Source organism: Hemitrygon akajei, chromosome 31 (genome assembly GCF_048418815.1).
Source record: "Hemitrygon akajei chromosome 31, sHemAka1.3, whole genome shotgun sequence".
Classification (NCBI taxonomy): Eukaryota; Metazoa; Chordata; class Chondrichthyes; order Myliobatiformes; family Dasyatidae; genus Hemitrygon; species Hemitrygon akajei.
In genome coordinates this window covers 4895865-4907865 of record NC_133154.1, presented here as the reverse complement: position 1 = coordinate 4907865, position 12001 = coordinate 4895865, and the positions used below count along the sequence as shown (strand labels likewise).

General features: G+C 45.0%; 1 protein-coding gene across 4 annotated transcripts in view; it reads right to left on the bottom strand.

Annotated features, from left to right (window-relative positions):
* LOC140719326 (voltage-gated potassium channel KCNC1-like) overlaps window positions 1–12001 on the bottom strand; it is a 182401-nt gene that overhangs the window by 110972 nt on the left and 59428 nt on the right. For all 4 annotated transcript variants that reach the window (XM_073033883.1, XM_073033884.1, XM_073033881.1 and 1 more), the window contains exon 2: window positions 875–1808. In XM_073033883.1, coding sequence (XP_072889984.1) covers window positions 875–1808 — 934 coding nt within the window. The remainder of the gene's footprint in view (window positions 1–874; window positions 1809–12001) is intronic.

Here is a 12001-nt window from a genome sequence, read left to right as displayed (position 1 = left end):
TGGACTCCTGAATTCATTTGAATTACCTTTATTGTTTTGAACTTACAAAACATAATACCATATCTTTAAGTTCAGAGGAGAAAGATTCAAAGGGGGCCAAAGGATCAGGTTTGCTGGCACAGAGGTTGTTCCTGGGGTGTGGAATTGTTATTTGTCGTTTAACTTTACAATGCTTGTTTGGGTTTTAATACGTGTGATTGCTCAGTGAGTTTTTTATTTACAGTTGGCTTTGTATTTTTCTGGACACTTCTTGGTTTTAGTGACAGGTATCATATTACCATTTTATTGATTGACTCTTATCAATGGAATTTTCTGTTATCAGTAGTCTGGCATGAGAAGACCACGACCGTTTTTCAGTCTTTCTCCTGCTTGTCCTCCTACCACGTTCCTTCTCCTCCATCTTTGTACTTTGCAACACTTAATGAAACGATCATCAGCAATAAGTTTTATACCTCATTCTTGACTTCCAAAGAATCTTTGGATGGCAAAAAGCATCAGGAAACAATGGTACGTCTGTGTCATGAGCTGCCTGAGGAGGTGGTAGAGGCAGGTTCAATTACACTTAAGAGCCATTTGGATACATTCACGGAGAGAAAAGGTTTAGAGGGATATTGGCCAAATGCAGGCAAGTGGGACTAGCCTTGGTCAACATGAACAAGTTGGGCCGAAGGGCCCATTTCCATATTGTATAGGTCTATGAGTGGAGAATGGGAAATGGATTTAACACAGGATTAGTGTAAATGGGGGGTTATTAGCCAGTACGGACTCAACAAACCAAATACCCTAGTTCCATGCTGTATTGGCCCATAAAGTTCCACCAGGGCTAGAATGTAGACAGAGTCGAAGATGTCTACAAACCACAGAGAAGCCTTACCTGCCCGGTTTATTTCGATGATCTCCTCTTGGGCTAGAGGGCAGGAGTCACCTTGGGCACTCCTCTGTGGGGACTTGATGTCAGGCTTACAGTAGTTGGGAGAGCCCGGCTGGGGTGCCCGGGGAATGTGCTTGTTCTTCTTTTTTGGTAACTTTTGCTTGGCCATAGCCAAGGAATAGTACATGCCAAAGTTATTGACTATGACGGGGACCGGCATAGCAATGGTCAGCACCCCGGCCAAGGCGCAGAGAGCTCCCACCAACATCCCGGACCAGGTCTCCGGATACATGTCCCCGTAGCCCAGGGTTGTCATGGTTACCACAGCCCACCAGAAGCCGATGGGAATGTTCTTGAAGCTGGTGTGCCTGCTGCCCGTTATGTCTTCGGGGTCGGCCCCTATCCTCTCGGCGTAGTAGATCATGGTGGCGAAGATCAGGACCCCGAGCGCCAGAAAGATGATCAGCAGGAGGAACTCGTTGGTGCTGGCCCTCAGCGTGTGGCCCAGGACACGCAGCCCGATGAAGTGGCGGGTGAGCTTGAAGATACGCAGGATCCGGACGAAGCGCACCACGCGCAGGAAACCCAAGACGTCCTTGGCAGCCTTGGAAGAGAGTCCACTCAGCCCGACCTCCAGGTAAAAGGGGAGGATGGCCACAAAGTCGATGATGTTCAGCGTGTTCTTAATGAACTCCTTCTTGTCGGGGCAGAACAGGATGCGCATCAGGAACTCAAAGGTGAACCAGACGACGCACATGCCCTCCACGTAGGTGAGGAACGCCTCCGTCTCAATCTCCACGTCCTCCACCACGCTGGTGACGTTGCCCGTGACGATCGTCTCCGTCCTGTTCACCAGGTGGTTGAAAGCTTCGTGGGTCTCAAGGCAAAAGGTGGTGATGGATATCAAGATGAAGAAGAGAGATGCAAACGCCACATACTGCAGGGAAGAAATAAAAGAGGGAGAGGCAAGTTAAGAAAATCGGAACAAATACCACTAAGCACTGGCTAAGGCTCATCTTTCATACCGATATCTGGATCTAGATCGTAGACATTGCATCCCTGGCCCCACAATGATCTCTCTCAGGTATGTGGGGAGAAATACGTCCTCAGCCATACCTGCTCAGTGTAACATATAGCAACAACCATTCCAATCAAATTTACAAAGCAAAGGACAATACCTACGCTACCCTATTGTGTGGACATACAGCAGAACGTAGAACAGTACAGTACAGGCCCTTCAGACCAATGTTCTGCTGACCTTTTAATCTACTCTGACAAATCTGTCTAGACCCCCATTTTTCTGTCATCCATCTGCCTACGAACAATTTCTTGTCCCCTCTTCCTCTATTCCCTGTTCTGACCTTTCACCTCTTCTCGCCTGCCAATTACTGGGTACATATATAAAAGATTTATATTTATTGCACTGTTTTATGCATTGCACTGTACTGCTGATGCAGAACAACAGTACGTTGGTGTTATTGATGCTGAGGTACATCCTGGAATGCGCTGAGATGTAACCTGGGCCATCGAGTGTTTCATCATCGGACACCCTCGCCCAGGTCCTGATGGCCCTCCCCTTTGCAGTACCCCTGTAATGCCAAGGAGAGAGCAGGCTCTGCAGAGCGGACAGCTAGCAAAGCTTCTACACCTCACCTCACATCATTCACTCCGCTCAATGCTGGCACAGCTCCTGGTGTTTGGCTTTCATATGGCCAAACGCCTCCTCGACCTGGTCTTCCCAAGGCACTTTGAACTACTGTTTATAATGCAATTTACATTATAAATACCTGCAGGTGTTTATGTATTTATGCACATTTTATTCCATATCTGTACTTTAACCTAACTTTATCTTCGTGTCCTCTCCTGGGGGACTGGTGAGTGGCTATTGTACCTCTATTTAAGAAGGGAACAAGGAAAAATCCTGGGAACTATAGACTGGTGAGTCTCATATCAGAAATTGCTGGAGAAAGTTCTTGGGGATAGGATACATGAGCATTTAGAAACCCGCGGTCTTATAGGAAGAGGCAGCATGACATTGTGCGATTGGGCGGGGAAAATCATAAAGGACTCCTCCCATCCTGCGCACGGACTGTTTGATCTGCTTCCGTCTGGCAGGCGCTTCAGATCCCTCCAGACTAAGACTAATAGGCACTGGAGAAGTTTTTTCCTTACTGCGGTCACTTTGCTGAACAGTTAACTGCCGGTTAACTGTCGGCTAACTATTACTTGGATTGCACTACCTGTATGTATAATCTATATTTTCATTTATATTTATCATTATTATTGTTATGAGCAGAGAGAGAACATCTGCCGGAAGTAAATTCCTTGTATGTGCACAGGTACTTGGCGATTAAAGTCTGATTCTGATTCTGATTCTGATTCTGATTCTGATTCTGATTCTGATTCCGATACAGGTCATGTCTTAACAACTTGATTGAGTTTTGTTGACAAGGTGACACGAGAGATTGATGAAGGTAGAGCAATAGATGTTGCCTGTATGGATTTTAGTAGGACCTTCGGCAAAGTCCCTCATGCAAAGCTAATGCAGAAGATGAGGATGCATAGGGTCTGCAGCGAACTGGCAGTCTGAACTCAGAACTGGCCTGCCCATAGAGGGGGGATCTTATTGAAACGTATAAAATTCTAAAGGGATTGGACAGGCTAGATGCAGGAAGATTGTTTCCGATGTTGGGGAAGTCCAGAACGAGGGGTCACAGTTTAAGGATAAAGGGGAAGCCTTTTAGGACTGAGATGAGGAAAATCTTCTTCACACAGAGAGTGGTGAATCTGTGGAATTCTCTGCCACAGGAAACAGTTGAGGCCGGTTCATTGGCTATATTTAAGAGGAAGTTAGATATGGCCCTTGTGGCTAAAGGGATCAGGGGGTATGGAGAGAAAGCAGGTACAGGGTTCTGAGTTGGATGATCAGCCATGATCATACTGAATGGCGGTGCAGGCTCAATGGGCCGAATGGCCTACTCCTGCACCTATTGTCTATGTTTCTATGTTTCTAGAAGGCAGAGGGTAATGGTTGAAGTGATTTATTTGAGCTGGAGGTCTGTAATTCATGGTGTTCCACAGGGATCTGTGCTGAGATCTCTGCTGTTTAAATGACCTGGATGAAAATGTGGGTTAGTAAGTTGTGGATGATACCAAGAGTGGTGGAGTTGTAGATAGCATGGAAGACTGGCAAAGAGTTCAGCACAACATAGATCTGTTGCTTGCAAGTACGGGCAGAGAAATAGCAGATGGAGTTTAACCCAGATAAATGTGAGGTATTGCACCTTGGATGGGCAAATACAAGGAGACAATACACTATTAATTGCAAGATCCTTAACAGTGTTGCTGAGCAGAGAGATCTTGGGATCCAAGTTCATAGCTCCTGGAAAGTGGCTACACAGGTTGATGGGGTGGTTAAGATCCCTTATGGAATGCTTGCTCTTATTAGTCGATGTTTTGGGTGCAAAAGTCAAGAGGTTATGTCGCAGCTTTATAAAACTCTGGTTAGGGCACATCTGGAGTATTGTGTACAGTTCTGGTCGCCCCGCTATAGGAAGGATGTTGAGGCTTTGAAGAGAATTACCGGGATTCTGCCCGGTTTCAGGGGCATGAGCTAGCTGGAGAGGCTAGCTCTCTAATTTGGGTTGTTTTCTCTAGAGCGGCGGAGGCTAAGGAGAGATCTAATGGAGGTTTAGAACATTATGAGAGGCAGAGATAGAGGAGACAGGAAGTGTCTTTTTCCCAGGGTAGAGATGTCTAATACCAGACAGCTTACATTAAAGGTGAGAGGGGTTGGGTCAAAGGGGATGTGAGGGATAAGTTTTTTTTTACTCAAAGAATGCAGAATGTCTGGAATGAGCTGCCTGGTATGGTGGTAGAGGCAAATGCATTAGAGACTCTTAAGAGACATCTCCCTCATGTATTTGAGGAGGATGGAGAGATGTGGATTGTGTGGGTAGAAGGGATTCATTTTGGGGGGGGTTTTGATTACATTTTAGCTGGTTCAGCACAACATTGTGGGACGAAGGGCTCTCCCTGTCCTGTACTGTTCTATGCAAATTCTTTATTCTTCGTAATTTTTGAGTGTTATTTTTATATAAATCTTTATTCTTTATAATTGATGAATATTGTTTTCGGTTCCGTGTCACACCAACACACCAGAGCAAATTCCTAATATATGTAAATGTACATGGCAAATAAAGTTGGGAGTAAGTGAGAGCTGATGGTTGGCATTGACCAGACGGGCTGAAAGGCCTATGACATGCTGTATAACTCAATGACAAGACTGCGTGCGGGCCAGCACAGCCGTCTTTGAAGATCTGTAAAGTTGACATCAATACTTCATCAACAGAGATTGTTTCCGAGCTCCCACCTACATACACACTGGAACACTGCAATGAGCCTTGTAATTTCTACACTAATAAAGTACAACTACAAGATTTATGACGATACATCTGCAGCTCAACGCTGTCTTGGAAACTGCTGTTGCCTCTAGAAACAAGCGGGTCTGTTCTGAGCAATGGTAATAATATCTCACCTCCTCGCCCTCTTTGGTAATATGACAACATCGCGGCATTCCCCATAGGCTCATTAGCCAAAGTGTCAGAGGGAAAACAGATTCCAAAATTGCCAAGCTTCATACTTGAAGAATTCACCACTCACGATGTTTCTGCTGTAGTGAGCAGCTCCGAATGATTCATTGTTAAACGTACACTCAGTGGCCACTTTATTAGGTACACCTATTTATGCAATGCAAATATCTAAACAGCCAATCAGGTGGCAGCAACTCGATGCATCAAAGCATGCGGACATGGTCAAGAGGTTCAGTTGTTGTTCAGACCAACCATCAGAACGGGGAAGAAATGTGATCTAAGTGACTCTGATCATGGAATGATTGTTGGTGTCAGACAGGGTGGGTTGAGTATCTCAGTAACTGCTGATCTGCTGGGATTTTCACTCACAACAGTTTCTAGAGCAGGGGTTCCCAAACTTTTTTATGCTATGGACCATTAAGCAAGGGGTCCATGGATCCCAGGTTGAGAGCCTCTGCTCTGGAGTTTACAGAGAATGGTGCAAGAAACTAAAAACCATCCAGTGAGCGGCAGTTCTGTGGGTGAAACGCCTTCTTAATGAGAGAGGTCAGAGGAGAATAACCAGACTGGTTCAAGCTGACAGGCAGGTGACAGTAACTCAAACAACCACACGTGGTGCGCAGAGAGCATCTCTGAAAGCACAACACATCAAACCTTGAAATGGGTGGGCTACAACAGCAGAAGACCACAAGCATAGACTCAGAGGTTACGTTTTAGGTACAAATGGTACTTAATAAAGTAGCCACTGTGTGTATTTTAAGATCACCGGCTTCCACTGAGTTCCCGTGGTAACCCTTACTTGCAATGGAAAGAGAAACTGGGACCATTTTATCACGTGCTCAGACATTGTAGACCGAAGGGCCTGTTCTTGTCTATCCTGTCTGAGGATCGTCCCTGAGACCCCGAGAGCAATACCGTCTGGAGTTTAGCCATCTAGTGCTTAGCTCCTGGGAGGAGTTATTAACTTCAAACTTTCTGCATAATCACGCAAAGAGTTGAAATGTATGTGCAAGTAATGAAAGCTGTATAACTCATCTCCTTCTACCCTAGGCCACGAACATCAATCACCCCATGCTGTGGACCACTTCTGGAGGTCCAAGACGCCGACTTCTACAAAGAAGGGATCCGTATGCTCCACGACCGCTGGACTAAGTGTGTAAATGTAAGAGGGGATTATGTTGAAAAATAAATGTGCTAGGTTTTCTAAAATTGACTCCTTCTACCTTAGGCCACGAACTTATCAATCACCCCTCGTATATTCCGTGCAAGCTTGTAGATTAGTTATCCAGTGCAAATTACCCCTGGTGCAATAATGAGACTGTGTGATAGAATGAGTTGCAGGTAGTATATATACGGATGGTATTGTTCTGCTAACCAGTATAGACTCGATGGGCCAAGTGGTCTCTTTCTAATATATTGAAAGTCAAACTTTGAATCTAAGCCAGTTGTACGGGGCAAGTAACCCATTTGGAGCTATTGTTCTCCTTGCGACTTTGAATGACCCTCTGTAGTTTAGCTCTCACGTGAGGCCGGCACAATAGCAGAGCAGTTAGTGCAACACATTGCTGCACGAGCTGTAAGATCAGGTTCAATTCCCGCTGCTGACAATGTGGTGACGCTTGTGGCTGCCACCAGTACAATCCTCACTGACCTGATTTGCAGTAAACAACGCACATTACTGTCTGCTTCTATGTACATGTGACAAATAAAGCTAAGTTAATATCATCTAATCGGCAGTATACGAATGTTGTATTAAAGATGTGTGCAAAAACCTGCAGATGCTCAAAATCTGAAATAAAAATAGAAAATGCCGGAAACACTCAGCTGCTCAGGTAACCTCTGCAGGGAGAGAAACAAGGGGTTAACAATTCTGGTTGCTGCCCTTTCATCAAATCTCAAGCAGTTTGCTTTCTGAGGGAGTTGTTGCTTTTGTTGTTACTGAGCTGACTTCAGAATCCAAAATATGTTTTCTTCTTCAGCACAGTTTTACTTTTGTCAGTAACTGCAGTATCGAATATTGAAATGCGTAAATAGAGTGGACCTGGAGTGTCTAGGGCCAGAGGGCACAGCCTCAGAATATGAGGACAGCTGCTTAATTAGTCCAAATGTACTAGTCACAATGTGGCCTAATTAACCAGAATCCACTGTACATCCAATATTCCCTGTCCTGAAAAATAACTATGCCTAGGAACTTCACCAATGATTCAGGCATCAAACTCCAGCTGTTGCTCATTCAGGAGACCTGGCCCCTAAGTTACCAGGAACACGTAGATCCTATTAAATCCCTTCCTAGAGAGAGAGGCTGAGTAAGCTCGGACTTCATTCAAAGTTCAAAGTGCATTTTATCGAAGTGTGTACAGTATACATTATACAACCTTGAAATTTGTCTCCTTACAGGCAGCCACAAAACAAAGAAACCCAGAAGAACCCATTAAAAGCTAAGGAAGACCGTCAAACAGCCGGTGTGCAGAGAGAGAGGAAAGACAAATGGGCGAGCAATAAAAGGAAGCAAGCAGCGTTCGGAACTGAAGTTCGCAGAGCCAGGCATCATTCCAGCTGATCTAGATGGTCCACGAGTTGCAGGACGCAGCCACGGTCCAGTATAGAGTCGAGGAAACCCCACAGAGCCGCGAGCTCCTCCAACCCTGACACCCGACCATTTCAATCTGGCCCAGCACCTAAACCGTCCAAACCTAGGTAGCTTCTCACTCTTGGACTTGGGCTCAGCCACTTCGATAGGGCCAGTACCCGGCTTTTACAATCAGCTCGGCCCTTAGATCGGTCAAACCTCCGATCTCTCCTCGCCTCGGCCACATCGAATTTACCCGACCTTTCTGATTTGGCTCTTAAAGCGATCAAACCTCGCATCTTTCCTCACCTCACCTCAGCTCCGCTGCTTCGAACTTCCAAGTCGGCTCCAGCATCTCCAGCTGGGACTTGCTGCAACTGTCCCAATCTGGTTGGGAGACCCCAATCCACACCACAAAAATGCCAGATTGTACAGGCAATTCAGCTCAACAGTTTGCAACGATTGTTTACCAGAAGAAGTGTGAATAACAAAGTATTCAAGCAACACATCCAAAATGCTTGAGGAACTCAGCAGGCCGGGCAGCATCTATAGAAAAGAATACAGTCAACACTTTGGCTGAGACCTTTCGGCCGGACTGGAGAAAAAAAGGTGAGGAGTAGATTTAAAAGGTGAGGGGGGAGGGGAGGAAGAAACACAACGTGATGGGTGAAAAGGGAGAGGGAGGGGTGAAGTGAAGAGCTGGGAAGTTAATTGGTGAAAGAGATACAGGGCTGGAGAAGAGGGGAGTCCGATGGGAAAGGGTCAGTTGGTTTCTTTGTTTGATTGGCCACCAGAAAAGATATCGCTTAAACCAGTAAGTAGCGACATCTTTCTGGTGCCATCTTAGCGTGGGAGACTGAAGGGGTGACTTTATAGAGGTGTACAAAGCATGAGGGGCACAGGTAGGGTAAACGCACACAGCCTTTTTCTTGGAAAAAGGAAATCAATAACACAAGGGCATAGATTTAAGGTGAGAAGGCAAAAACTTAGAAGGCACTTAAAGGGTACTTGTTCACTGCTATTTACCACCAGTGACCATGCGACAGGAGGTTCAGAAGCCCGAAGTCCAATATGACCAGACTCAAGAAGGAGATGACACCAGTGAACTATGCTACAAAGGCAACGACCTCAAGATGGTTCAGGAAACAATTCCTTTCACTTCTCTTACATCTTTTTTATTTCAGATTTGGTTCTACTACTGTTAGAGCTTGTTATCTACATTCTGGGAGTGTGATTTCGGGCCGGTTGAGCGATCTGGCACTTGGCTGTCTCCGAGAGTGTTCCACACGGCTGTGCCCAAAGCGTGCGGTGTGCAGGCCAGGAAGCCTGGAGATGGGACACGAGGCCGTGATCGACTCTGTCTCCCGCCAATTAAAGTGTCGAGGAAGGTTGAAGTCTTCAAGGCGGGTTCGGAAGGCAAGCAAGTGTTCAGCGCCGTCTACCGGCCTCCCACTCGCTGCCACCAGAGAAGGGTGTCTGCGTGTGGTGGCCTCTCACTCTCGCTTGCTTGCTACTCCCAAGGGATGGTCTTTGCGTTCGAGCACTCTCTCTCCCTCTCTCTCTCCTCTCCCCGATGCTGTCAGCGTACGGTGCTGTAGGAAGGTTTAATCGACGTGGATTGTAGATTTGGACTCTAATTCAGTTTTTATGATTTGTTCTTGTTCTGGTTACTCTTTTTTTTTGTTACCTCATTTTGGGTGATTTTTGAATCAGGACAGCCTGCAGATAACGAAAACTGAGCTGAACTGAAATGTGCCCTTTGTGTTTTATATTCTATGTGTCTTGCACTTTTTCGTTGTCATTTGCATGATTTTTTTGTGCACGGGGGACACGGGTTTGATATTTGAAGTATTTCATTGAATGGGGTGCTTCCATGGTTATTCATTGTTCCGTAACTGTCTATGGGGAAGATGAATTTCAGGGTTGTATTCATACTTTGAGAATAAGTGTACTTTGACTTTCAGGACATCTATTTCCCTTCAACCATTCGGTTTTTGAACCAACCGGCAGACGGCCAACCACTGCGGCTCAGTAACACTGCGCCCACTTTGATCCCCTCGCACTAAAATAGATATTTTTGAAATTCTGATTGTTTAACTGATGGTTTTCCTGCGAACGCTGCTTATCCGATGCAGGCTGCTTGCGATGCTGCACCAACCGAATTTTTCACTGCACCCGCGCAGACGACAATCAACTTGACTTTGCATATGGGATGAGCTGCCTGAGGATGTTAGCAACGCTTCGAAGGCACGCACGTGGATGGGAGAGGTTTAGTGGGATATGGGCTAGGACGGGGCAAATGGAGTGGGTGGATCAGAATGGACAAGATGGGCTGAAGGGCCTGTTTCTAAACTGTGTTGCTTTATGACTCTAAAGTGGTGGCTAATCAAGACTCCATTTACCAGCCTTGATGTTTGGCCGCTCATCATGAATTTTATTTATTTATTCATTCATTGATTTATTTATTGAGGTACAGTGTGGAATAGGCTTTTCCAGCCATTCAGGCCCTTTGATCCGTGCTGACCAGCAACCTCGTCACGGGACAGCTTACAATGATCAATTAACCTACCAATCAGTACATCTCTTTTGGACTGTGGGAGGAAACCAGAGCACCCGGAGGAAACCCACACAGTCACTGGGAGGTACGTGCAAACTCCTTCCAGGCGGCGCAGGAACCGAAGTCCGAACTAACTCTGGAACACCCCAAGCTGTGATAGCGTCACGCTAACCACTACGTCACCACAGCGCCATTCATGCAGAGAAGGAGGACATTTCACCCGCAGATCTCCACAGAGCAATTCACTCGTCAGAATTCGCCATGCCTTACCCGTTAAACTTTCACCCTCAGATGCCCAGTTTCACTTTATGAGCCACAACTGAACCTGCTTTGACCAAAATCGCAGCTCTAGACCATTTGGCAAATATCGTAATTGTTCGACAACAGTCTGAAATTAAGCACGCTGCTAAATGAGACTTTACTGGGCCACTGCTACTCTGGACTTCAGTTGCCTCATTTCTGCTCAAGTCCCTGAAGTGAGACTAATACTTTCCAGACATTCACTCTGCTACAGATATAAAATATCCCGTTTAGTGCCACTGTTGGACTTCTAGACCTCAATCATCTGTTTCAAACTCAAACTAATTTTATTATCAATGTTCATACTTTGATAATCAGCAATCACCCTCAGTGGCCACTTTATTAGGTACACCAGTACACCTGCTCGTTAATGCAAATATCTAATCAGCCAATCACGTGGCAGCAACTCAATACATAAAAGCACGCAGACATTGTCAAGAGTTTCAGTTGTTGTTCAGACCAGACAGGATTTATTAAAAATCGTTACTCACATTTTAATATACGTTGGTTATTGAATGTGATATATTCACCATCCAAAAAAATATCAGAGTGTATATTATCCTTAGATGCAGAAAAAGCCTTCGATAGGATTGAGTGGAATTATCTTTTTAAGACCTTAGAAAAGTTTAATTTTGGGCCTAATTTTATTCGTTGGGTTAAGTTAATTTACTTGTCTCCTACCGTTCAGGTTATTACTAACTCTCAAATTTCTAAGCACTTTAAATTACAGCGGGGAACTAGACAAGGTTGCCCTCTTAGTGCTTTATTTTTGCTTTAGCTATAGAACCCTTAGCAATAGCATTTTGAGAATCTAAGGACATTTCTGGTATACTAAGGGAAGGTATGACTCATAAAATTTTGTTATATGCTGATGATATTTTACTTTTTATCTCTAACACCGAAACTTCTTTACCTTCGGTTCTTTCTTTAATTTCCCAGTTTAGTTTTTTTTTTCAGGATATAAGCTGAACTTACATAAAAGTGAGCTATTTCCTTTAAATGACCTAATGTCATCAAATGCCAAATCTCCATTCCAAGTTGCTACAAGTCAACTTACATATCCAGGTGTAACAATTACTAAAAACTTCAAGAATTTATTTCAAGAAAACTTA